The sequence below is a fragment of the Zerene cesonia genome, chromosome 13, assembly GCF_012273895.1.
Source record: "Zerene cesonia ecotype Mississippi chromosome 13, Zerene_cesonia_1.1, whole genome shotgun sequence".
NCBI classification, from domain to species: Eukaryota; Metazoa; Arthropoda; class Insecta; order Lepidoptera; family Pieridae; genus Zerene; species Zerene cesonia.
In genome coordinates this window covers 3390421-3417030 of record NC_052114.1, presented here as the reverse complement: position 1 = coordinate 3417030, position 26610 = coordinate 3390421, and the positions used below count along the sequence as shown (strand labels likewise).

The 26610-nt window shown below is 32.5% G+C and overlaps 3 protein-coding genes across 3 annotated transcripts in view; 1 reads left to right on the top strand and 2 right to left on the bottom strand.

Moving 5' to 3' along the window:
- The window catches only part of LOC119831260 (Golgi-associated PDZ and coiled-coil motif-containing protein-like), a gene marked incomplete at its 3' end in the record, with an annotated part of 41022 nt that extends 20789 nt beyond the window's left edge, over positions 1 to 20233 (bottom strand). The window contains exons 1-2 of the mRNA XM_038354554.1: positions 20143 to 20233; positions 19736 to 19863 (exon numbers count right to left, since the gene is read on the bottom strand). Coding sequence (XP_038210482.1) covers positions 19736 to 19863; positions 20143 to 20230 — 216 coding nt within the window. The remainder of the gene's footprint in view (positions 1 to 19735; positions 19864 to 20142) is intronic.
- LOC119831412 lies at positions 1762 to 18647 on the top strand. The gene is made up of 10 exons (XM_038354741.1): positions 1762 to 1957; positions 14391 to 14506; positions 14754 to 14865; positions 15271 to 15368; positions 15445 to 15555; positions 15728 to 15943; positions 17420 to 17538; positions 17623 to 17719; positions 17903 to 18132; positions 18376 to 18647. Exons 2-10 carry the CDS (start codon positions 14399 to 14401, stop codon positions 18611 to 18613), a joined length of 1329 nt encoding a protein of 442 aa, XP_038210669.1. The 5' UTR covers positions 1762 to 1957; positions 14391 to 14398; the 3' UTR covers positions 18614 to 18647.
- A 1757-nt stretch (positions 20234 to 21990) lies between the features above and the next one.
- LOC119831331 (GTP-binding protein Rheb homolog) lies at positions 21991 to 26590 on the bottom strand. Its single transcript, XM_038354634.1, has 5 exons — positions 26385 to 26590; positions 26231 to 26302; positions 25895 to 26102; positions 25532 to 25661; positions 21991 to 25404 (listed from the first exon to the last, which is right to left on the bottom strand). The coding sequence occupies exons 1-5, from the start codon at positions 26431 to 26433 to the stop codon at positions 25315 to 25317; spliced, it is 549 nt and encodes a 182-aa protein (XP_038210562.1). The 5' UTR covers positions 26434 to 26590; the 3' UTR covers positions 21991 to 25314.
- Between the last annotated feature and the right edge of the window lie 20 nt (positions 26591 to 26610).

Below are 26610 nucleotides of genomic sequence, written 5' to 3'. Positions count from 1 at the left end.
TCTTTCACCAGGTAAATTATTTTATACCTGCTTGAAAATAAAAGGTAAAAGTAAAAATTAAATTTCAATGCGTATGGTTAATTTTTTTAAAATACTAATGTATTGAAAAAAAATATATATTTATATATATATATACATATATTTTTTTTTTGTCGGTTTGACTTGATTTAATTTGAAAATAAAAATTTCAAATTGTTATAATTTTGTTACAAACAATTGAAAATTTTTTTTTTCTCTAGGATCAAAGTTTATAATTATATAAGTAATTTAATTAAAAAAATATATGAGTTTTATCAATTTTTCAATAAGTTATGATTTTTTTTAAGTTGCAGTTATCATCCCCTAGCTTCTAACTACCCTATCTCAGTTAATTTCAATTTTAGGAAAAAAGTCATAGAAGCATTTTTGTGTAAAATTTTACGCTCTACAAATTTTATTTAAAACTTTTTTTTCTAACACTTACAGTTTCGCCAAAATTTCAAAAAAACGACTTTATTTATTTTTTTTCACCCCTTCTCGGGGGTGAATTTAAAAAAAACTTGCACAGTTCGTTTTTAGATTCCTCAAAGTAAATTATATCAAAAATTCAAGTTTTAATCTCAAATTCGCATTTACCCTACCCATTTTCTTGGACTATTAAAAATTGTAACCATTGTAACATAACAACGTTTTATCAGTTTTCATCAGCGCAAACAACAAACAATGACGAAAATCGCTGCTGGCAAAGATAACTAACTCACTTTATATACATTGAGAACCGTATCTTATGTAATTGGAATTTTCTAGCACATTCCTAATGAACTTCACCCTATTCCTAACAAGATTATAATCCAGTTATAAACGTCGATAATCTCGGTAAAAATTAACATTAATATTACTTTTGATTAATCGCAGTGCCGAGATGAGTTAATTCATGCTAAAATAAAACGATACAGCCATTATTTATCCCGTATGTAATAAAAAGTGATTTATTATAGAAAATGAAAAATTCTTCGAATGCCCCCCAGTTTGTCGCTAATTACGCACAAGAACGCAGCGGGCGTAAATCATCCGCGCAGGTGCGCTGGGAAATTCACTTCGACTTTTGATGATCGCGAAATCTCGAGTCTTACGCACTTCCAATCTAACCGAGAAAGTTTTATGTAACTGAAAGTAGCAACAGAACTAATATTGATTGAGATGATCGATGTTCATTTGAATACTTATAATTTACAACAGGGGCCATGACGCAAGCGTGACGAGAGTCAAATTAATACTCAAGTACGTGTACTACCTATATGACATCGTTTCACCGCACCGTGCACAGAGATTTCATATTTTCTCAATTAGCATCTAATCAAGGGAATCATTTAGGAGAGGCCGATTTATGGACGGCTTTCTCACGCTGTTCACATTCAATTTCAGCGTGACAGTCTCGCTTTTATGAATGCTACTTGTGCTTGTGTTCTGGAGGGTTCAGTAATTAACAATATCAATGGACGCCGTCGACGTTATTGATCTATTAATTACCATACATGGTTGCGATAAAGATAAGTGTACCTAACTACGACCAACTAGCCGTATACGAGAACAAATAGATTTCAATTTTCTATTTAGTAGTCAATGCATAAAACAGCTCGTATTCTCAAATTCACATGCTTTCCACGACAGTTAACTAGTGAAAGCTCATAAAATAGACATGGGAAACCGCTGAAAATGTTATTGAGGAAGGCTTCAGCTCCGCGGCGGGGAGGTGCGCGTACGCACGGGGCGTGGTCAGCCGGCTCGGCGCGACAAGCACACTCGTCGTGGATGCTGCGACGGCCGCACCTGTCGCGCGACCATACGCAAACTGCGATTCCACGCGCGATGTTCGCGATCTCAATATTGTGAAAAATATTGTTGTGTGTGTTTGTGACAGTGACTGCTTTGTAGACCAGGCGAAGCTCCGTGTACGCAGCCCGCAAACAAACCCTAGGTTGGTATTGTTTCATTATAATCACCTTATCAGAAGACCGCATGTTTTGATAACGCGATATCCTTAGCAACCTCTTTAATATATCTACGCAAACGTACGCATAATCAAAAGTTGAAGATAATATCGATTTTAATATATTTCCTATCTTATAAGTACTACAAAATACTATTGTCGGTGTCTTATTAGAATAATTATGACGTTTTGTAATACAATTAGAATACACTAAATGGATTATAATGAGTCATTTATATGTTAATAGGAGGAAAAAATGGCGCCACACAATATATTTATAGGTACATATTATTATCATACAGATGTTAAACGTTCGTTTTATGGTTGTAATAATAGCACAATGTAATGCACTTTTGAATCCGTAATAAGAGCTGTTAATATCATTGTAGATTAGAATTAAATGCTTGAAAAACGTTTTAATTATTCTTATCTGCAACAAACTCACGACTTTTAAAAATAACTAATTTAATTTATCTGTAATTTTTTCATAATAGATTATGGAATGTCTTAAAAATTATAAAATTTAATTGAGTTCCAAATTAGAGATTTACCACCTCAACAATATTTATTGTATAACATAATAAGATGTTAATGCAATTTTAAATCGTTAATACACAGCCCTTTACTTTTTAATTATATTCTTCAATTTAATTTTCATTATTACGTAGAGTAGAAACAAACTTATTTACCTTTTGGTACCTTGCAATCAGCTATAGCAATTATATTTAAAATTGTTGAGCGTTAACTTCATTTTTTAAGAAGGCAACAGAACACAACTGAACTGAAATAAACATATTAGATTTTCATGTTATCTATGGATATAGAACCTTAAAAACTATATAACAACCTCACTTACTAAATTTGTTTTAACAAGTTTAAGTTGCGTATTTGTTATAGTAACAAGTTCAAATTAAAAACTAAAAATTAACTTTTTTAACTTAAACTAGTTATATCTTGGATATATGCCTGTAGTGTACCAGCATACGATGTCATAAATAAAGTTAAATATAACCCGTCAGCTTTTAAATGAATAAATTAATGTACCGCACAAAGCACACAAATGCGAAGTAAGAGCATAAATCATAATATTGACCGGTTTGCAAACTTTAACTACCGAAGCGTCCCCGAGCAGATATCGTAATCATCAGTTTGCTATACTATAGATACGGCTTTTAAACCTAGAAAGGAAATGCATCTTAATCAGATCGTAGTTTATGCTCTATAATGCAAGTGTTCGTATTTAATCAGCGAGCCGAGATCCTGCCGTATGTGCGTACTCATACAATTTTATATTGATATCAACGAAAAATGTAAAATGCAATCCACTTTAAAAACTATCGAGACAACTAAAATCCAAAACAACCACTTTACATTCATCCTCATTGAAATATATGTTAATAGAAACAGCAAGATTTACGGATAGAATTATAGCGGGAATTGCCAAGTGCAGCGATTACGGGATAATAAATCGTAAATAGCTACCACCGGGCTACCTCGTTTCGCAGCTTCATAATAGCGCTAAGCGTGAGAGAAGGTGGGTAGACTGATATGACCGATATTTTTTTTCTAACACTGGGATATTAAAAGATTATTTCGCTTTGTCTCCACACGAGTATACCGCTAATTGATATTAAAATAAGGGGATTCGTATAATTACACTTCCGCTGCTCGAGAATCCATCCTCGCGAAACCTGTTCTTGGAAATTTGACCAGTGCCATGTTGCAAAAAATGACAAAGAATTGAATGTGTACCTTTGTGCCGATTTCTGACTCACAGATTTCCAACGTTCATATTTTATTACTGTTATACTACTTCTGATTACACACGTTAAAACTTTCATCAGACCTCTTCCGCCATAAGAGTTTAATTTGCCAACATCATCTACAATAAATTTTATAACGTATGAACAAATTCTTAACGCTCAAAGTTTTGTCATTAGAAAAACCAATAGAGCTTTCGAAGAAAACGAAACTGCAGCAGTGCCCTTGAAAGTCTGTTGAGTAATTTAGTATTCACACGACATCTCACGCATGTTGACATCGCAACCAATTCAAATATTTTCCCGTTTCAATTGCAATACGCAATTTCAATTCGAATTATACACATTGTTCTCGGAATTAATCTCCGCAGCCTGTGGGCAAGCGGCCATAATCAATTACATCTCGAAGCTGGCCCGGGAATAAGCCTCACTTCCCATAAACGATCTAAGTTCCATATCAAATGCTTAGCCGTAATGGAACACAGTCGAGTACTGTTCTCGCACGGTACATTCAACATGTCTTACTGCGAATAACTTCAAATGAGTTACGCTCTCGGAAAATAGAGTCTGAAGATGAACCAATTTCTTTACATGCTATTCCAGCACAATTTGAATCATCAATCGAAAAAAACTATTGCAGATATTGTGTCTTATAAATATACGAGTTTCATATAGAAAGAATATGTAGCATTTTTTAACTTTACGAGTATACCAGTCCGTGATACAGATCAATTACGTAAACCACAAAAACCGAAGCCTTTATTAAATTATAGGTGCATCGTTACAAAACATAATTAGCGTAAACATAGCGCAGACACTTGGAACATTCTCCGGGGGGTTGTTATTAATTTGGGTAGTTGGGTGGTATGCATATCAGGGTAGGCAAACATGCAACAAGAGGTGGCTCCCGCGTGTCACAAGTGCGTTCTATTTGTCCATCACAAACACCGCTCCCGACACGTCTTCCGAAACTCAAATATTATTTCCACACAACAGCATTAAAACAAATACCATACACGATTCGTATTTTTATTAAACGTAGATATATCTCGAAATGTTACTGATATGTCTACAGTGTTTGCTAAGAACCGAGAACACGTATCTAACGTAATAAACATAATTTTTTATAAGGATTCCGATAAAAAAGCATATTTATTGTAAAAAAGAAATGATTCAATAGATATATAATTTTAAGTACTGGAAAGATAAATATTCTTAATGTAACAAAGAAGTAAAAAGTTTATATAGGATCCTAACTATTCGCATACACACATCGTTTTTAAATGTTATTCTTGTGTTTTAAATCAAGCGTAAACAAATCCAACAATACAAGTCATTAAAACACCCGCCCAATTTATACCGCTCTTGATTTAATACTGGTGCAAATAACAAGACTTTCTTATATAAACATACTAGCTGCGCCCCGCGGTTTCACCCGCCGTCAAGTCCGTATCCCGTAGGAATATCGGGATAAAAAGTTACCTATATGTTATTCCAGTTTTCCAGCTGTCTACGTACCAAATTTCATTGCAATCGGTTCAGTAGATTTTGCGTGAAAGAGCAACAAACACACACACATCCTTACAAACTTGATATTGATAAATTTATCTAACAAACATCGGAAATAAAATCAGATATAGAGTACTACAGATTTCATATAAAATATTTTATTTATAGGGTTACACGTTTTTTACGCGATGATATTTTTGTTAAAACAGTATTTAACTGTATTCTGTACATGGAGCATAAACAAAATAGTATAAATATACATATTTATTAATGTACCATTACGTCCCTACAAACGTTAAGAGATTCATTTTAATTAAGATAGATATATTGAATGGCGTGGTGTAATCACTGTGGATGTACGATTGACAAATACAAGCTGAGAGATTTATTCAAACAACTTGAAGCAGAGATGAGCCGCTGTTGCCATTTCATTATACATAACAGCAACCATGAAACACCCATATTTCTAATTAATTACAATATTCCATGTTTATATTGCATTTTATATATAGTAATTTCAATATCAACTATTATAATATGATATAAAATCATATTTTAAATTACAATAAAAACAAATAATAATTTATGAAAATATGTTTAAATCGAATCAAGATTCGTAAAAACTTAAATTATCCTTAACTTTATTCTTATTAAGACCAAACCAAGGACATAACGATGTTTGTAAACTTTGCAGCGTTTCAAAAATTTTATACGAAATAGTAAAATCACTTAAATTACACGATACGGTGGATACTCAGCCCAATATTTGTTTAAATAAGCAACATTGTTATCTTAACCTCCATACACTGTACATAGGTATCAATAGTGAAGCAAGAGAAAGTACCAGAACACATATATATACACCTATTGAATCATGTATACCTTACCAGAAAAGTATTAAAGGTATGTATAATACGAGATTATTTATGGAAATGAATCACACGGCCGAGGTGTACGGTTAATGTGAATATTAACAAAATCCTTGACAAGCCATCGATCGCCAACAACATTCTTAAAAGATTTCCTTTCTGTTTACATAAAATATATTAAATATCGAGATGCTTAACTGTACATTATGGGTAAATTATATTACAGTTAAATTTATCCGTCAATATTACAGTTACATGATTATTTGGTTAGAAGAGCTATGCCTAAATTAGGGAGTCAATAATGGACTGTGTGCTAATATTATTAAAATATTCAACGCCAACATTTAACAGATCGTAAAACCTCATTTTCACTTACATATCCACTTATGTTTTGGAATAAAACATATATCATTGAGATAACGTTTATTTATTTGCAATTTTTGTTTGAAGTGAAAACGATTAAATACTTCGACTGAAATGAGAAGGATAGCCATGTATTGTAATGATCAGACACAGTCATCATCATGCAAAATGCAAATGTTGAAATTAAGATAATGTCGCCACGGAGCCGGTTTGCGAGCACTCGTTATATTATTATGTATAGCTTATCGAGGTACGTCTTACAATTTCTATGAATTCTCATACAGCAAACCGTAAATCAGCAACTACATGCGCATTAAAAATGTAAAACAAATTAAAACAAACCAAAGCCATTAATACGTTGTTAAAATTTTAAGCCAGGTGATTCTCGAAAGAATGCATGTTCGTTCAATGGAATTAAATATACGAACAATGCATTCAAAGAGCAAAGAAAGCTAGTCATGTACCGCACGCGAGTATTTCAACGTTTTTGAGGCCATTGTAAACTTTGGTGTTATCTTATTAGGAATATGTTTAAAGAGGCATTTTACGAACACAGGACATTAACGACACCATAATTCCAGCCATTGAACCTGGCTCGCGTTGACCCCTTTGACACGGCTTCCACGAGCCTCCGTAAGTGAAGTATATGATTCAGACTCCTTTCTCGGTTTACATTTTTGTTAGTAATAAAGTAAACAGTGAGATCATGACCGTATTATGATAAATAGCGCCTAAATTCGCGGCACTGTGTTCGCAAGGGAGCATCTGTATTCAATTAAATTAAGAGCAGGTTAATGTTAGTCGCGTAGTCGCAGTGAAATACCTGTTAAACAAGAATCCTCAAGGCGAAACATTATTGATCTCAACATAAATATTGTCCAATATTATTTACAACAATATTGTTCGTATGGTTCTTCAAATAAATTGCAACATTTTTTGGGATACCGGGAGAAGTGGTGTTACTAATACACAATTTACAAATTATAATTTAAAAACTCACATTGAATTTGGTGGGTATGTCAACTATATAAAGTTCGTTTTTAATTCTGAACCAGTATATTCAATGCATCCTATAGATATTCATCGACCATGCTCTAGAAACGTCTAACTTTATTCATCTCCCTATTCAAGAAATCTAAATTCAATGGAGACGTTCTACTTTCACTGTTCAGTGTATTTCAATAATCTTTTTTTTTCATACTTATCGTAGTGAAAACGCACTTTTATCAATATAAAAACGAAACAATCACTACGTTGAATAATTATTTGACACCAACCTTCAGAAATTTCGAGTTTGTGGAATTGCTACTATGTTAATTATTATTGTAGTTAGTCATATCTAATATACAAATTGTCGCATCACGGTTTTTGTTGGCGGGGTGAGATTTCGTGACATTTGTCTCAACCCCCTGTCTCACACAAGATTTTTAAAAATTGCGAGTTTCTAGTGTAAGTGCTAAGGATTTATTTTAAAAACAACAAAATGCTCAGTACTTTTATTTACGACTAGCTAAGACTAATATTTACGTTTTATAGGTGAACTACTATACACATTGCGGAAAATGCAAAATCTCGTTTAAAAATTTGTTTACGGTTTAAGCATATTTTGGTAAGAAATTTTCACGTAACTTATTCCTATTTCTGGCTGAAAATGAAATTATGTGATATTTGCCGAGACGCAACAACGTGTGAGATTCAACTCGACCCCGACCCTTTCATACCCCCAAAGGCAGAACAACGATCGCCGGATCAGCTTAAAAAATTAAATGGCTTAAATTTAGCCATGGATAGTTAAAAAAAAAATATGTATACGGAATTCAATAATTTTGGCAACCCGTTTATTATAAATCGGTAGCTGAGAGATTCGCTATTTGTAAATACAGCAGGCACACTAAGCCCAAGATTAGAGCGGCTTATATATGCGGTACCGTGATTACACAATTGCATGTGTACGACTAAACGCTGGCTGCAATTCAACTGTTTGTTCATGATAACCGAGCTTTCTAGGCATTTATTTATCACCACTTTGTCACAACGCATCGTCCGCACTCACGAAAGCAAGTGGCGTGATGTGAAACATACGCCATTATAAATCTTGAAAACAAATTATATTTCACGTAGCACACGCACTCCAATATGGAGTTCATAAAAGCACGAATTTTTTTTAGGAAATATATAATATTTCATAACAAAACTATTGTCAAAATAATTCATGTCTATTATATATAAATTATTTCTGATTAGTTACAAAAACCAAAATTCCCCTTAAAAAAAATTAAAAAACGATTCATCTTTCCGCATCGCGTTATTAAGCGGAGTACCAAAGTGAATAACATAATAGTAATGCTGTATAATTCACCCTGTTATTATTATGCCTCCAGCAAGATAAAACTGTTTAGTTATATTAGAACTCTATTAAAGCTTCCATGGTCCACTTTCTAACATGATCAATTGAATGTTATGTAACAGGTAATAAATGGGATTAATTGAGTTAAAAATGCGTTCGCTTTGAAACATAAACTATATTATTTAATCATGTATTTACGTATTAAAAAAGACGGAAGACTATTTAATCGTAATCGTTACTTATATCTTGTTTAAATTTAGGATTTATTTAGTTCTCAGAATCTCCTATTTTTTCATTAAGAATGCCAAACCTTATACCTGAAAAAGAGACCTATCAAAAGCGGCCAAATTTAAAAGATAAATTAGTTAAGACAATACCTACCTTTTAAATGGAAAACAAAGTAAAAATTTCACGTTTGGATTATGAATCACGTAACCGCATAACTGACTTATCACCATCATGTGTCATCAAAATCGTCAAGTATGACAAAAACTTAAAAGCCCCTGTCCTTCAATAATCTAGAATTGTTTTATTGACATGCTGTAACTGTCGGCTTAAACACACGAAGAAATGCTGATTACAAAAACCTTTTTTTTAGTGTAACATATTTTATGACGGCTCCCATGCATTTTATGATAATACTTCATAAATATTTTAAGCTGAGCTGAGCTGCTAAAACTTCAGCCTATAAGACAGTGTTATTATGATTAGACACGATTTATATATTGTGTGACCTACATGTGCGGTGCGTTTATGAGTTATTAGTAATGAACCGAAGTATTGGTCGCAGTGAATTATAGTAAGTGCTAAAATACATAGTAAGAGGTCATGATTCTGGTGTTACCGGCCAATCTTCGGCCGGTTCGTGCCGCCGCGCAGTCTACAGCGCTCATTTAACCCACTTTCGTATATTTTATATAGAAATACAAACATAAAACAAAAGAATTAGAAATTTCATTCATTAAAAAACTATTACGATACTTCAAAATAAACTTATAAGTTACTGTCTTAACGAAACTGTTACAAGTCGATTACTTTTCTGGTTATTTAAGTTCTTTTTATAATTCGTCTTAATTGGTTATTCATATTAATTTATATAGTAAAAATTAAACGCAAGCGTAAATTTTTACATCTAATATAACAAGAGGGCGAACAGTGACACGACCTTAGACAAGAAGATAATGAGATCTAGGAGAATTCCTGCTATCTTAATTTATATCAACGTATTATATGGCCGCTATTGCACGAGTAAACAGGCACAAATTTTGGGCAAGATAAATTTAGAATAAGTTCTTGTTTTGGTAATGTGGGTGTTATTACGCCCCAAACTTATCGTCAGCAGCCAGAGCTCGATGACAGGCTGCAGCCGCGGGCTTTGAAAGTTTTATTAATAAGGGGCTATAACGATTCCCTACGCTGCGTTCGATTTGTCCAACGTGAAGTATTGTGATGGGAAACGAATAGATAATATTACATCCTTTTCATGGAGGTCCACGAGACGTAAATATTCCGAGCGGTGAGTCACGTAAATTGCACACATAGCGAAAATTTATAATCAGCTACCCGACGACATTCCACGAACGGGGCGGTGCAGGTAAGCTCCTGTGATTTGTATTCAAGATCTAATCACATTTATACAAGTATCGGCAGATTTAATTTGTAAATAGTTTATTTTTTCTAATATGTTGGTATTGAGTATTGGATTGCAAAATACAAATGTATATATAATAAAATAATAATAATAAAAAAAAAACTTTTAAAATACAAACGTTGTATTAGAATCCTCGAAAGCGAGTTTTCTTATATGAATTTTAAAAGTATAGTATGGCTGCAGTGAGGTTTCTTACGACTTTTTCATATAACAGAAATATAAATTTGTAGTATCAAATATATCAGCAATCAAATGATATGCTTATAACGTATATAATTATTTTTAATAATACTAAATATTTGCCATTTAAATCAAGTAATTAGTTTATATTTTATCTATGATAATTTTTAATCTGTTGGCTTTAGCCACATGTATACAATCTCTATTTTACAATGTCATTCCACTTAAAACTATATTTGCATTTCTAATAGACCACAAACTATTTTAATAACATCATTCGCCCGAAGGCCTGATGCAAGTGTATGTTGAAGTTTAAGGACTCAACTATATTATGGGTTAATCTGATAAAAATCTTTATTGAAATCTGTGACCTCCATACTTTATAGCCGAGTTGGGTTGGTCCCACAACACGCCTAGTTTGTTAACATTGTAACATATAATAACAACAACGTCATAAGCTTACATCATATACAAAATTAACGAGGAATTCAATACAATTGATAAAATTATCGTTTTCGTTAACGTCAAAGAAAAAGATGTTTGGACATGTACCGTTCCTACATTTTAATGATAAAACGGAAGCCGCATGACTCAGCAGAAAAAAAATCCGATTAATTTCACTCCATATCAGGGTAGGCGATCCTTAAAATGAATTGCATTAAATTGTGGGAACAAGTGGGTATTTTAGACAAAGGATCAGACCGGTAAGTACGACAGAAGGAAGCTTAGAAATAAACGTGATCTCACTAGAAAACCGAACCGCACAATGGGGCTGAGAAAGATGTAGAGGCCAACGACTTGTGAAAACAAACACAATATCTCTATTTAGGACTTGAAAATAAGTCATGTTTTTGTTCTTTTGTTTTAAAAAACTGTTCCTAAAATATTTTACTAAGGTTAGCGTGTGTAAAAGAAAGCAAGCGGTTTTTTAAACTTGATGGAAGAAGCTTCAATGATTAATATAAGGTAACCCGTGGAACAAATCACACTTAACATGAGGAAAAGGAAATTCGAAACGATATGTAGACATTTTGGGGTTAATGAAGTCTTATTGCATACGATCGTTCCAGAAAAAGGAAAAGTCTAACCTGGAAATATGTTCTAGGCGTTTTGGCTACGGTCCAGTCCTACTGCACTTTGACAAACGGTCCATAATTTAAACTTTATATTTGATACTATAATTAAATTGCTGATTTACATATTAGTATTAGGAATAAATGATAGATAGTTATTAAAATATTATAAACACATCAATAAATCGCACTATATAAAAATTGCTCTAGAAATGCAATTATAAAAGTTTGAAAACATTTGTTGATCCGTGTTCCTCTGATTTGTTTCCAAAAGGATGAATTAAAAGAAAACCTGTGTCGCAACTTTTGCTTAGGGCAAGGTTATTGCACTCCAAATTTCTGCATTCCTTTCCCTTTCATTAATCGGTACGAGTCGCCCGGTCAATATGAGAAATCTATTTATTATTGAATATGGTATTAAATTAATGTTCTGAAATCACAAGCATAATAAACAAAATATACGTAATTTCTATTTCTAAGTACTCACATATTAAATAGATGTAAGGAATTATTATTTATCAATCGATAGCTAATAGAATTTTAACAAGTTGTAAGCACGCGGGGCGTTTAAAAGCATTTGTTTTCATCGAACCTAATTACTGGTTCGACGTTTAATAATCTATTGTTTGAAGAGCTTCTCGAGAACGATGCCTCCGTAAATCACTTAGTAGACTTTGTAACAGTCAACACAATGCTGCATGTTATTTTAAACACAAAACATTCGCAATATTTAATATTAAATTTTAACTGAAGTTAAGTCAGTAACTTTCAAAAGATATATAGCACCAAAAGGAACTTTAACTCTTGTTCAAACAAACTTAAGAGATTAGAATATATTTCTTCTGCGTATTTTATTTCAATAAACGGTTCAATTTAAGAAATTAAATAAAAACAAATTTTATTTAAAACCTTCACCAAATTTATTTTAAAACGAGATCAATAGTTTTATAAATACCTTATTCCAGAACATTAACAGAAACAAGAAAATAGAGTCATATAGTGGATATGAAAACTTAGGACATGTCGTGTTGAGAACATTAATGAAACTACTGTATACCAAATAAAATTATATACCGACTATGAATTAAACGCCTTTTGAAGAAAAAAAATAAACTGAATGGGAATAAACATGGGAGCGAATAAGTACTTTGACAGTCGCAGCGTGACGAATCAGATATCTACAAGTAACGCGTCGAAATACGTGACCACTCACTACCAACACAGCCTTAGTACAAGTAATCGAAACAATTAAATATTTGAACACTCTCTGAATAAAATGAAGCATAATCGACCTCGGATGGAGTATTATTCGATGACAGACACCCGATACAAGGGGAATAATAACTAGCGATAGACTTAAATAGATATTGGTACAAAACGATCCAATCAGGGAGCGTGACTGACGTATAATGGAAGAGGGATTATGTAACCACATGAGACCAAGTTAAACTGACGAAAGGTTGACCCCGGCCTCGTGTGGGCGCACTGTGACAGTCCGGAACTATATGGTAGTTCCACCACATTAGCAGACATCTTTATTTGGAATGGCGTATGTTCTAAACAGGCTCTAAGGAACACGAGTGTGCTAGATCTGTGTGATTAAAAGGAACCTGTATAAAGAGTGATGATGATTTATGTTTTACTTTGAAAATAATTTTATAAACGCTGGAAACGCTAGACCTCATTGGATAATGGCCAATGTGTAATGCAATAAATACAAGTGTGTTTACTTGCCAATGATGAAAGATTCATAAAACATGTTTCAATTCACGCGAATTATTTATCAAAGCCCACACTTCTATCGGTCTTGGAACTGAAGAAGAATGCTAACAAATTGATTTAAATAAGGACGAGACAGCACACCTGTTGTAGCAATAAACAATGCAAATCTGCGCGCGATGAGAATGATTCGCCTAGTGTTAGTCACGACTCATGACAATTTCTTCCGGTTTGTACATTCACCTTACGGGGAGGCTAGGAAAAGCTTGCATTCAATGTAGTCCCATTTTGAATACGTATAGTAATGATAGACATTAGACGGTTCTTTTTATTACTTTTAAGAATGATATCAATTCTAGCAGCAGTTATCTTGTCTGTTGAAGCAAACAGACTTACATATTCACAAAATGGAACTCAATCGATAGATTCTGCAACGTATTAAACATTCAAATTCATATTACAAATAATTAGACCAACTTAAAACAAAAACTAAGATGATTAGTAAATATTGTTCAGGTACCGCTTAAACCTTTGTTCTTCAAAGGTAAGTATTCAAAAAGCAACAGAGAATTAACAAAGGATAATGAGCTACTATAAACAGGAATTATGTTAAGACACAATACAGAGACAGAAATGAATGGAGCTTTAAATTTCCCCGCCGTATGAATGGATAATCTTGAAAGCGACGTGTAAACAAACTTCAATTACGAAGGTCAACCGGAAGGCATTTTTCGCTTCGAATTTATTTATCGGGGTTTTGTTTTACATCCATCCATCATCCTTTATAAGTGTCCATTATGTGTTATTTGCGAAATATTTTTCTGACATTGATTAATTATGATCTCGCTGACGAAATAATTTTATTCCTTATCAAAGGGAATAGTAATGTAATTAATTATACATTACAATCTCAATACCGATTACGTATTACTACGTCTCTGTTGTTATAGACGGGGCGATGTTAAGTGCGGCCGTCGCGGCGCTCGCGTGCCTCTGCCTGGCGCGCTCCTCGCCGGCCGAGCCGCACTCGTTGCGTGCGTATGCGCTCGCTGCTGACACTCCTAAGGTATTTCTCAATAAATGCCGCTTGGTATCCTTAGTTTTACTCACCAAGAGGTTAGTCTCAGAATAAGCCACCTCAGCCAAAAATGATATGTAAGGGAATAATTTAACTAAATTCATATTACTCTTGATATGCTTACTTTTCTAAATCATAGGCTGGTACAAACAAATATCTTATTTATCATACCTTGTTATAATACAAAATTAAAAACTGGTATGTGATGAGTAAAATGTTTGCATGTTTATTACAGGAACTCACTAGTATATTAGCAAACATCGACGAACGGTTACGTATGTTGGACACCATAAGCGCAGTGCAAGTAAAACAAGCGAGGCGACTCGACGTAATACAAGACAAACTGGGTGAGCGCAAATAGATAAAGTATACAACCTCACATAAATTGCAACGACAGGCTTCAAAGTTCTAACGCCACAAGCCTTAGTTCTGACTTATTGACATATACAAACGCATGACCGCGCAAATGTAAACAATTATAGAGACTTTTTGATGTCCTGACCCAAATCGCACATTTGTGCTGAAACTAACGTTTCTCAATGCAACGATGAGTCACGATAATCTTATTGTGTCATATCCTATTTTAGTGTCTATCCGTAGGTTATGACAACTTTCGCAATATCGTTCCCGTATGTCATTCGCAATTGACCGAATAGGGCCATCAATTAATCAATTACTAGGGAGCGACTATATAAAATTAACCATCTGTTTCAATATTTATGACGTTATTAAATAAGGAATAACAATTTCAGATCGTATGGAAACCACGCTATCGTTAAGGCTAGAAAGAGTACAATTAGCGGCAGAAAGGCTGGAACACAGACTCCACATGTTACAAACTAGTGTGCAGGTAAGCTTTGTGCCAAATTAGTTATCTTCAATAACAAGCCAGGTTATATTAAGCGAAATGTCTTTTTTTGTTTCAGGCCTCCATAAAAGAAAACAGCGAAAAAATTGAGCGTAGCCAAACGAAAATTGCTGAAATTGCACAAAATATTACCAACCAGATCAGCTCGCATACGCACTACTTAGAAAAGGTAATTGCTTTCTAATCAAATACTCTGATACAAAAATAGTATCATACGGTGGTCAACCTCCGACCTTCCTATTTGGCGTACGTCTTGATTTACGTGTTTCGGTGAAAAGTACTTACATTTAACAGACGTTGAAATACGAAAAAACACTGACTATATCATATTATCTTTTTAGGTGAGCGGTGCATACGCTGACACGTGGCGTCGAAGCCTACTCTTAGAGTCCTTAATGCGAGATTGCATGGCCCTTGTCAACGTGACCAGGCGAGAGTTGGCTGATGGTCTGCGAGCCCTGGCCCGGCGACAACGGGACGCGCGACTTAACTCCGCCGATTTAGAAGCAGCATTCACAAAAAGACTTAATGATAAAACGGTTAAAATCGACTTGAAGGTAAGATTAACTAATTCTCTGTAGTTTTTAATTTCCGGTACAAATTTCATACGCTTAATTATACAGGCCCTGTTGAACATTATAATCACATGACATGTTTTTCACGTGGTTACCAGACCTAAAATATTTTTTTTTTTTTTTTTTTAATCATTTATTTAGAGGGCTTTTAAACCAATGTTTATGTCAGCCCCATTGAAACAAAAACAAAAACTTATAAACTAAATACAACCTTTTATATTTATATTACACTATAATTATCTTATTACAAAATCTACTTTGCGTGTACAATTAATTCGTTGCTGCAATGTCTAACGAATAAAACAGTACCTTCGGATCAAGCCTTGCAAGTAAATAAACGGTTACTCAATAAACTCAACAACAACAGCATGACGCTTGCAACATTTTCCATTGAACTTATGCATGTAGGACTATGAATCCATAATAAGGAATTTAAAATAAGACAGCTACTTGCTCGAGCTTAAAGCTACGAAGGCCAGACATGGCAAGCTGTATTACGAAAGCGATAGAATTGCTCAGTCGAGTTGAACATTTTATAACAGAATGAATAAATTTAGAACAAGTATTAGGCAGATATCATAGCCAAAACACTTAAATTTCACAAACATCGTGAGTAAAACACGAAACATTTGCTTAGAAACTCGATCAGATAATTGGATTGGTAAAGGGCTAAATGAATAGTAACGTTATGATAGAGTGAATAAATTTAGAATAATTTATTTTTATGCCTAGGTCATAATGTTCGAATCATGTAAATAAAAAATGAGAACGAATATGAGAATAAGCTTTGAACCAACTGTTCGAGCAAATTACTAATTTAGGTTTGACCTTATAACTTATAAGATTAACATGTTCCCCACTGAACCAGGTAGCTATGAATCAGGATACACAGTGGAATCAATTTATTTATTTCTTACGGTAAATGGAAACGTAAAACGGAACGAAAAACGGAAAAAAACATTTTTTGTATCATTATATATTTCTCTTTTAAATAAGAAGCAGAAATACGACAGTACTTATCGTTCTTAGATTCCTGTAACAAAGTATGCAGGGATATCCCTTTTTTATCAAAAATATAAATAATTAATGATTTCATATCAAGTATCATTTTAAATGCTAATCCAGACTATAATCTATTTTTGTACAAAATTCCATACAAATAAGTTTTCACCTGAAAGAATAACAATCATTCATTCATACATCCATCCATACTTACAAACTTACGCGTACATAATATTAGTAGGATAATTGTATAGACCACTAGCGGTCCGCCCCGGTACGTCTTTTCGCTCTATAATAACCTTCCTTGGGCTTTTCAGTTAATCTTTTAAGCATAAAGGTAAAAAATATAAGCTGTATTCGTCGAGCTCTTCTGAAGTTTCGCGCTTAGCAACATATTTGGACCTTCATTTTTATTTAAATAGACAGTGAACAATGACATTGTCTTTTTGTTTTTAGATGGAAGAAGTACTGAACGCACAAAAGAGATTTGTTGACTCCTGCCAGCGGGTTCAACTCGACGATCCCACCCACGTCGCCGACGTTTTAGATAAACTCATAGATTCCTTAATAAATAAGTATGTATATCGATAACCGACTTTTTTATATTGTCTAGTTAGTGATTACGAGTTATATATTATCATTAATTACGACCTTTTCAGGACTGCTTCAACATTTCACGAGTTACAAAATATACAAACAACGATGCGCAATCACGACACCAAAGTTATGAAATTACTCAACAATCGACCAATACAGGTGAAGCTAAATGTTTATTTAAGAATAATTTTAAGAAAACTGTAGCTGTATTTAATTTTTAGTTTTATAGCATTGAAATGATTTATAAAAGCTGTTTATAAAAGCTGTAGCTGTATTTTTCAATATTTTGCTTAGGTGAATATTTACTTCATATGCGATTATTTTAAATGTATCTCATTTCAGACGGACGCAACATGTAAGCGTTTAGAGAGCGTATTCCGAAACTCATCGCAGACTCCGTTCAACGTAAAAGAGTTGCAGCAGCTTACAGAAAAGTTTATAGGTTTAACTAATCGCGCCGATGCAGCGCTGCAGCGGTTGGAGGCACGAATCACTGATAACACGGAGGAACAGGCTCCCACGTCTTACGTCACCGCCGCGGCAGACCGTTTGTTAAAGAAACTCCAAGGGAGGTATGTGAATATTATTATGATGAAAATGCTTCAATTTTACGTACTAAGTAAATTGTTCTACGAACCCGGCTCGAATAAAAGTAAAAAAAAACCCTATGTTATTTAATTCATGTTAAAACCATTGTCTAACGAGTTATTTTAATATAAATTATAATTACAATAATCAAAATTAATGAATCTAGTTTAAAAACCATAGTTAAACAGAGGAAAACAATCTAAATATAATTAATAAACCAATTCCAGAAGTGAAAAGGATTCAGAAGAAAATGACGATTGGGGTGAAGATGAACAGGATGCAAGTTACTTTGACGAGAACATGGACGACTTTATGGACGAGGACCAGGATATTCTGAACACTTCAGTGGAAATAACCAAACCAAAGACAACCACAGAGAGTGCAGTCACTAGGCCCCCCCATCGGAGACATCTGCACAAACACCCATATGACCGCGGCCCTACTTGGAAAAATACAGAACCATAATTATAAGTTTGTGATATAAATTCTTTATGCCATATTGATTATTGTTTTATTTTAACCTTTACTTCATATAATACAGTTGTTACTGTATTATATAAGCTCATACACCTGACTTTATCTATATGCACTTGCCGCGGCTTAGCATGCATTAATTCTGAATAGTTCAATAGATGTTATTTCATATAAAAAAAACCCCATTCCCTGCGTAGTTTTTATAGATTTAAGCAGGGACATAGGGAAAGAGAAAGCGACTTTTTTATACTATGTAGTGATGTATATAAACTATCCATATAAAAGAAAGTCATGTTAGTAACACCACTTATCTCTATTTTCACTTTACACATTATCACTACTCAAGAATGGCTGAACAGTTTTTAATGATCTTCAGTTAGTTGAGTTTGTCTTTGTTTGAATTCAGAGACAAACTATTAAAAAACCTTATAAAAATAATGTCTATCTTGAGCAACTAGTTTCAGGGTAAAATTAAAATTTGCAATTTCATATGAATATGCAATTTCCTAATATGGATATATCTCACAATGAATTCTTATCTGCCTTTAAAAGTTTAAAAGTAGACTGTTTAGACTATATTAGCATAATAATAAATATATAATCAAGTTGAGGAATTAATATCAATAACATTGAAAACAGTTTCAATTTTCTCCTTTATATAGCAAAGCTTATGATGATGAGAGGGTTGTAATCCCTCAATAAAGAAATATTGATAGTACTTTAAAAATTATATATTTAGTATGTTGTATGTGATGATGTAATATTTTCAATATATTTAATCCTTCGTCTAATTCTTATTTTGTAGGAGGGCTAGAATATAAATATTCATTGATTCAATTTAAAGTTTGAATAGTTATGGCTTTCATATTAGAATACCTAAGACTTAAAATTATATTCTCATTTGTTTTTTATGTGTTATAATACAAAGATAGACTAACCAATGATATATATTGTACTTCAGTATTTCATAACAAACTTATATTCAGGATTTACACATATTATCTGTTTCAACTTCATTTAAATTGAGATTTACCTAATTATGTGATATAGGTAAATAATTAGCAAGTGTTAAAACATATAACGAAACTACATATTTTATACAGAATCACATACCTCAAGTTTAGCACTATGTTGGAATATTGTTAGGGCTTTGTGTGTGAGCTGGGCGAAACATGAACTAAGTGTTGCTATCTTCTGTCGTGCTGAAAACACCGTCTCCGGCTCTTCTGTTTCCAGTTCCACTGTAATACATAACAATTTGATCTTAATGTTTATTGATTTAGTCAATGACCAGCCCGTTCATTCACTCTTTACGTAATGTGTCAAATGATAAGGATATTGTGTCTGACAAGTTTAGGTAAAAGTTAAAAGGAATTTGAAAACAAAAAGCGTAAAGTAAAGGAATTATGATGTTCGTTAGTTCACCAACATTGAACATAGTAAAGAGTTACATATGAAAATGTCTTTGACGGGTTAAAGCTAAGTTACGGTAATGATAGGAATATATAAAAGTTGCATACCTAATGATGTATCTAATCCAACACATGCTTTATCGAATTCTTTTTCCAATATATCTAACCACCGAAAGCCAACCCCTGTCGTCGCCATCTTCACAATAAACTTGTTGTTGACAACAATAAAAATGTCAAAGTGACAGTCATCTACGTTCAAAAATGTATTTTAAGTTTTGCAAGCATGTCTCCTAATGCACCTATACTAATTGTAAAAGTTGGAAATTTTATAGTACATGAATCATACTTGAAGTGCCTAACCCTTAGCTATTGATCATTATATTAATTATTTTGGTAGTAAGAGTCAGCCACACATTTATGATCGGCAGAATAAATTCTATCCCTCTTAACTAACAGGGAAAAGATCTAAAGCACGTATCGAGAAAGAACTATTTTATATTATGAACAGAATTCATTGTTTATATTGCTATTTTGCTAATAAAACGGAAATTGTAGATAGTGTTTTTTTTTTTAAGTATTCCGTATTCTATGGGACCGCCCCGAAATATTGGATGTATTCTCGGGTTGCAAAATTAGTTAAATAACTAGTCCCACAAAACATTACATGCGTCCCGCATTATGTGCGATTTGTGCAAAAAAGGCAAATTTTCTTAATGTTTTTATCGTAGTTGATACCTTTTTCTTATAGGGGGGAAATCTTGCAGATAACCACGGCCTCCGTGGATGAGTCCATGGTCTATTCCTACTGACTAAAACCCCAATGTGTTCCGTTGAGCCGCATTCATAAGGGGTCACGGATACTTGTAGGAATTCGTCCTTGACCCAGCGTAGCTGATACCTATGGTTATGGTGTCATCTTTGTTACGAAAGTGAGTACCCGTTTTACTTAACATGAACAACTTTCCAATGTATTACTTATTTCTCCGGGGAGACAACTAGGTGCTCCTACAAAAAGGCCATTTTCTTGGGTGTTCGTAAATCATGTCAATAAATGCGAAATACTGAAATCTATATGACAGACAACCAAAGAGTAGTATAATAATAACGACAGACAACTGTAAACTAGCCTACTAGCCACTAGTTAGAGATCTTTATTTACTTAAAAATATGGGTGATTGCTAAGAATTTTACGAATACTCGGGCTGGAGGTTCGCCTGATGGTGAGTAAAGGGCAAGGCAAGGATTGCCGATCGGAATAAAGAAAAGATTAGGAGAAGGATACGGGCCTCCGGCTCCCCCCTACACCGAACGAAACATCTTCTGCGAAGGTGTGGTACCTACCACAGAGTACTTTTATAATAAAGTACCTTCCTCGGTGCGAGCTGGCCCAATTCGTCCCTAAAGTATGTTAAGAACGAATTTCAATTTCGTTCTCAACTTACTCGTCAATGTTTTTATAATAAAGCTGTATCAAAAAGGCAAATATTTTGTGAAAAAATGAGGTTAAAACTTCCGCTTGTTATGCTCTTGGCGCAAGTTGAAAATTCAAAATACTTACAAAAAGTAATATTTTGTTTACCATGGAAGCGTAAATAAAAGAGAATTTTTAATGCACATAGCCCAGTGACGTTTTATTTATATTTATTGTAATTTATAGACACTTTTTTTTAGTTCATACACATTGCAATGTGATTTCTTTTGTAAGTAAATAAAAAAAAAAGATTCAGAACTTTTCAAGATTAAGTCAATAATAAATCAATGATCCTATTAAAATAGGAGATGCCGCCATAAAGCTATCAATTTTTCACATTATAAAATATAAAAAAAAAATAGATTAATTTGCACGACTGATTTTCTGCCGATTCCACCATTAAGTTCACGCTGAAGCAAAATCAATAAATTAATTGAGGCTAACCAGCGTCATATGCCTTAATTGGATTTAAAACAAGCGTACGCTTTTCAGTTTTTCATAATCTTTATTGACTTGACTTGATGATATTCTAAATTTATAATTTGTGCCACTTTGTCTAATAGCTTTAAATAAAAATATTTACATAATTACATTCTATGCTACAGCCGATCACGCAATATTCATATAAACTATACTATCTAGAAATAAAGAGTCCTATTTCACTACATTGATTCTAGTATTACGCAAAACACTACATTAAAATCAGTGTACATAAATCACAATTATAATATAAGACTCTATTATTAATAAATCATTTACATTTTCAACCCTTTTATGGTCTTTCTTTTGCCAGTATTTTTTGTAACAAAATAGTATGACAAAATAAAATTAGTTTTATTAAGTAACTGTAAATATTACATATCTAGTAATAGGCCATTATGTGTAAATTTAATATTTTACAGTATGTATTTGTAGTAAGTACCTACATTGTTTTAGGAAACTAAGCATGATATATGTTCACATATTTATTCAGATTGTGAGGCATTTTATTTTGCTCCACTTATTAAGCGACATCATAAATCTTATTAGAATGATATTAAAAATAATTCTTCGCATACAAGAGTAGTTCTTTATGAAATCACACCTTTTTATTAACGTTAACACCCGTTTTAACCAAAACAAATCCCTAAAAAGTACTATGAATGTTAACTTTTTTATAAAATTTGTCACAGCAACATCAAAAAAAAAATCATCAGATTCCACTTTAAAATTAGGTATCATACATTGTTCTCGTCTGTGTCCTGGAATAAATTTTTCTTCTACAATATATGCAATTACCGAAAAGTTTCAATCAAAGTACCAACATTAAGACCAAAAACTTTGCTGTATAAAAAGATTCTACTACACTTTGTGCTATTCTTTCAAATTGAAATGGCCCTATTATTGCCGCACACAATTATTCACAATTTTTATTAACATTCCAGATTCAAGATTACAAATAATAAGAGTTTCTCATATGTACTATAACAATTTCTTTAAAAAAAGGTCACTGCATGTCTCTGGAGAGGAAGGTACCTACCATTCCATACCATTTCGGTGAATACTGAATTATCAAGAAAAAAAAAACAAAAAAAAAATGTTAGGTAGATTTGAAAAACTTTCTTTTTAATACAATTTTTTTAATTAAGGATGTTAGCATTATTTGGTACTGCAATCAACCAACTATACTACAAGCGAATTTTAGTCCCATATTTCGATGGAACTTAAAATATTAATACCGCTAACTAAAACGATTACAGCATAATTCAATAAAACATCGATATAAATGTAAGGTAAAAAATCTAGACTGATCAGTTATAAATAATTTCTATACACATTATTTTTAAAAGCCGATAAAAAAGCTATTGAAAACAATGTTTAATTTTATAACAGACACAAAGTACTTAAGTCATAATATTATCCTATAATCACGTTGATTGGTTAAAAAAACACATATAAAACAATTAAAATAGTATGGGTACCATGTATGCTCACTTTACTAAATGCAATCTAACACATTTTCGTAATATAAATTGTAAACTGTTTTCGTTGATCAAATTCTTAACCAATCGAGTACACTATGTTATATATATAATTTATAAACAGAAGGGCCCAACAGCTTTTCAATTGTAAATAAGTCTGGAATCAGTCATAACATAAAAACAAAATAATTATATTTCTTATCTACTGATAGTTCTCTTTCAAGCTTGGCCTATGACATGTAGATTAAGATTTAAATTTAAAAACTTAAGTCATAATTTAATATCTTTTCAGACAAAATTTATCATACACACTTAAATCTAAATGGATACAAATAAATATTTGATGTACTTATAACAATAGAAAATGCTATATATAAACAAATTATTATGTAATTTTTTTGAACTATTTTTGGTTTCACCATGCTCTTGATATAATATTTTGCTGACATGCAATATAATGGATCCACAAAGCTAATGTACCACAAAATTTTGAAGCTTATTTTCTAGATTGACTATACGGTATTTGACTCGAGACTTTTAATTTATAAGAGTTTGTAATAAAAAATGTTAAACTGACCATTGTTCATACATTTTCTTTCCTATGATTATGTACGAAAAACTGGTCTTATCACGGATATGCAAATCCCAAGGCGCATAACGTGCGTAGTGTTAACACATGCGTATTCATTATTGGCCTCGCGATTCACGCGATTGTGTAAATCCACCATAAGGCGAATTGAATTCTGTCCTTTTCTCGCAAAGCGAAAATTTTGCATGCCATATGCCATAGACCATAGAAATTTACATAACTTATATACCTTCATAGAAATTTTCTTTTCGCGAAAAAGGGGCTGAAGACTCCCTACTTCCCTACTCTTTCACACTTTCTTTGCTAAATTATTTTTGTTTATAAGTGTACATTATTATTTTTAAATTAGGTTCTAAGGAAGTAATTGTTAAGGAGTCAAATACCCTATTAATATTTTTATTCTACATATGAAATTTGAGTTATGCTTAACATTGCACTTATCTACCCTCGCCTAATTATGACATCATAAATATTCAAGAATTACAATAGTTATATGAAATTGAGTGACATTAAATTGTGTCTATTGTGGTGCTGGGTGGAAACACAGTTTACAAACATCCCTTGCAGTATGTGGAATCAAGGAATGTTCAAAACATAATATATAACAATAATTACAAGTTAGGTAGGTTTTCAACTTATCAAGGCGAGCCTTTAAGAGGTTCAACTGTATAATGTAATGTTCACAAGAAAACCTGTATACAGGTTTAGTATCATACTTAGGCTATATTGACTTTACCATCAAGTGGAGATAGTTCAAACTGTCCCTCAGAATGATAAAAAACACTTTTTTTTCTTCCCAATAGTGCTTCAGACTATTGGGAAGAAAAAAACTCTTTTACTAAAACTGTAAAAACTAAAAACTGAAATATAACAACATGAAATGCCCTTCATTGCTTTCAGCTCTTTATTCAATTTGGGGCTTTTTAAAAGTATATATTTAGAATGAAAGCTGGAACAACAAAAAGGGCACTGAAATTGGATACTTATTAAATAAATTTTATTTCTATTTTAACTTACTTAAAAGACCAATTTTTACTTACTGATTGAAGTGTAATGTATTTGTATTAATTACAGTCACAATAGCCGTATATGGTAATTACTACTCCACTTTGAAAATTATGATAAAAGAAAACTTTTAAACTGTTCATATCCATTACATACAAGTGAACACAACATAATTTAATTGCTAAATATAATAGCTACTGTTACTGCTGTGCACGAAAATATAATCACATCAAGCACTTTGATTTAGTCTTTTCTTAACATATAGTACATCCACTTTTTTCAGGCATATGCCCATCTGATCTTTCTATTTCAGAGAGCATCGCATGAAACATATCCGTAACAGACTGGAAGGAATAAATATAAATTTATATTAGGATACATGTAAAACACAAATATTTTAGAGTTATCACTCAGTTTCAAAATTTATTTTTTTTCTATAAATAAATTTTGATAAAATTAACAATCATTTACCTCATTCCTTTTAGCACTGGTTTCTACAAAAGCAGCATTCCATTTTTCAGCCAATCTCTTTCCTTCCTCTGTACTGATCTTTCTTTCTAAATGGAGATCTGTTTTATTTCCAACTAAAACAATGGGAACACTGAAAACATAAAATATTGTCATCTTTAGATTACTTCTTTCTAATAAAGCTCATGATCAAACATCTACAATTTCTTTTATATAATCCCTTTTAATTTAAAAAAAAAAACCACATCTGTATTTCATTTCAGAAAAAGGATTATTTAAATGAATTTTGAAATCTTAAAAATTAATTGATGATATGATATTATGGTTATAAGCAGCCAACACTATAAATAAAAATAAATTACTCACTGTATTTTCCCAACCATGTCTAACAATTTGTCATATATTATTTGAACAATTTGAAAGCTTTTACTTGAGGTGATAGAATACACTAAAACATAGCCATGAAAATCCATACTGTATTGGAGAGGAAATATACTATACTCATCCTGACCAGCTGTATCCACTAACTTTACTTCATACTCTGTTGAATTTAATCGGATGAATTTTGTAAAAGCTATAAAAAATAAAATCAAATTATTCGCAATAAGAATTTAACATAAACTTAGGTTAACTAATTTGTAGTCATAACAAAGGAGTAATAGTATATAAATCCTTTGTATAATTAACAGGAACATTACTTACTGTTTTCAATAGTTGGATCATATGAATCTACAAATTGGCCTTCAACAAACTGTATAATAAGGGAAGATTTTCCTGCAAATGTGTTTTTTTAACATTATAACGTCATAATAAAATTATAAACTACAATAATAATAAGTTGATTGCAGGCCATTACCAACAGATCTGTAGCCCATCATTGCAATTTTCCTTTGCTTCGACGGCATTTTAGTTGATAGATTTTACACAAGCCTTTAATTTATTACAAATTTTCGGCCACTAAAGTTCACAAAATATCACAACTGTCAAGTGAATTGGGCAAATTGGCAAAAGCAATTTACTCATGAAACATCAAAGTTCAAAACTCCATCAGAAATATCAATACTGAAGTACAGAGTATATAA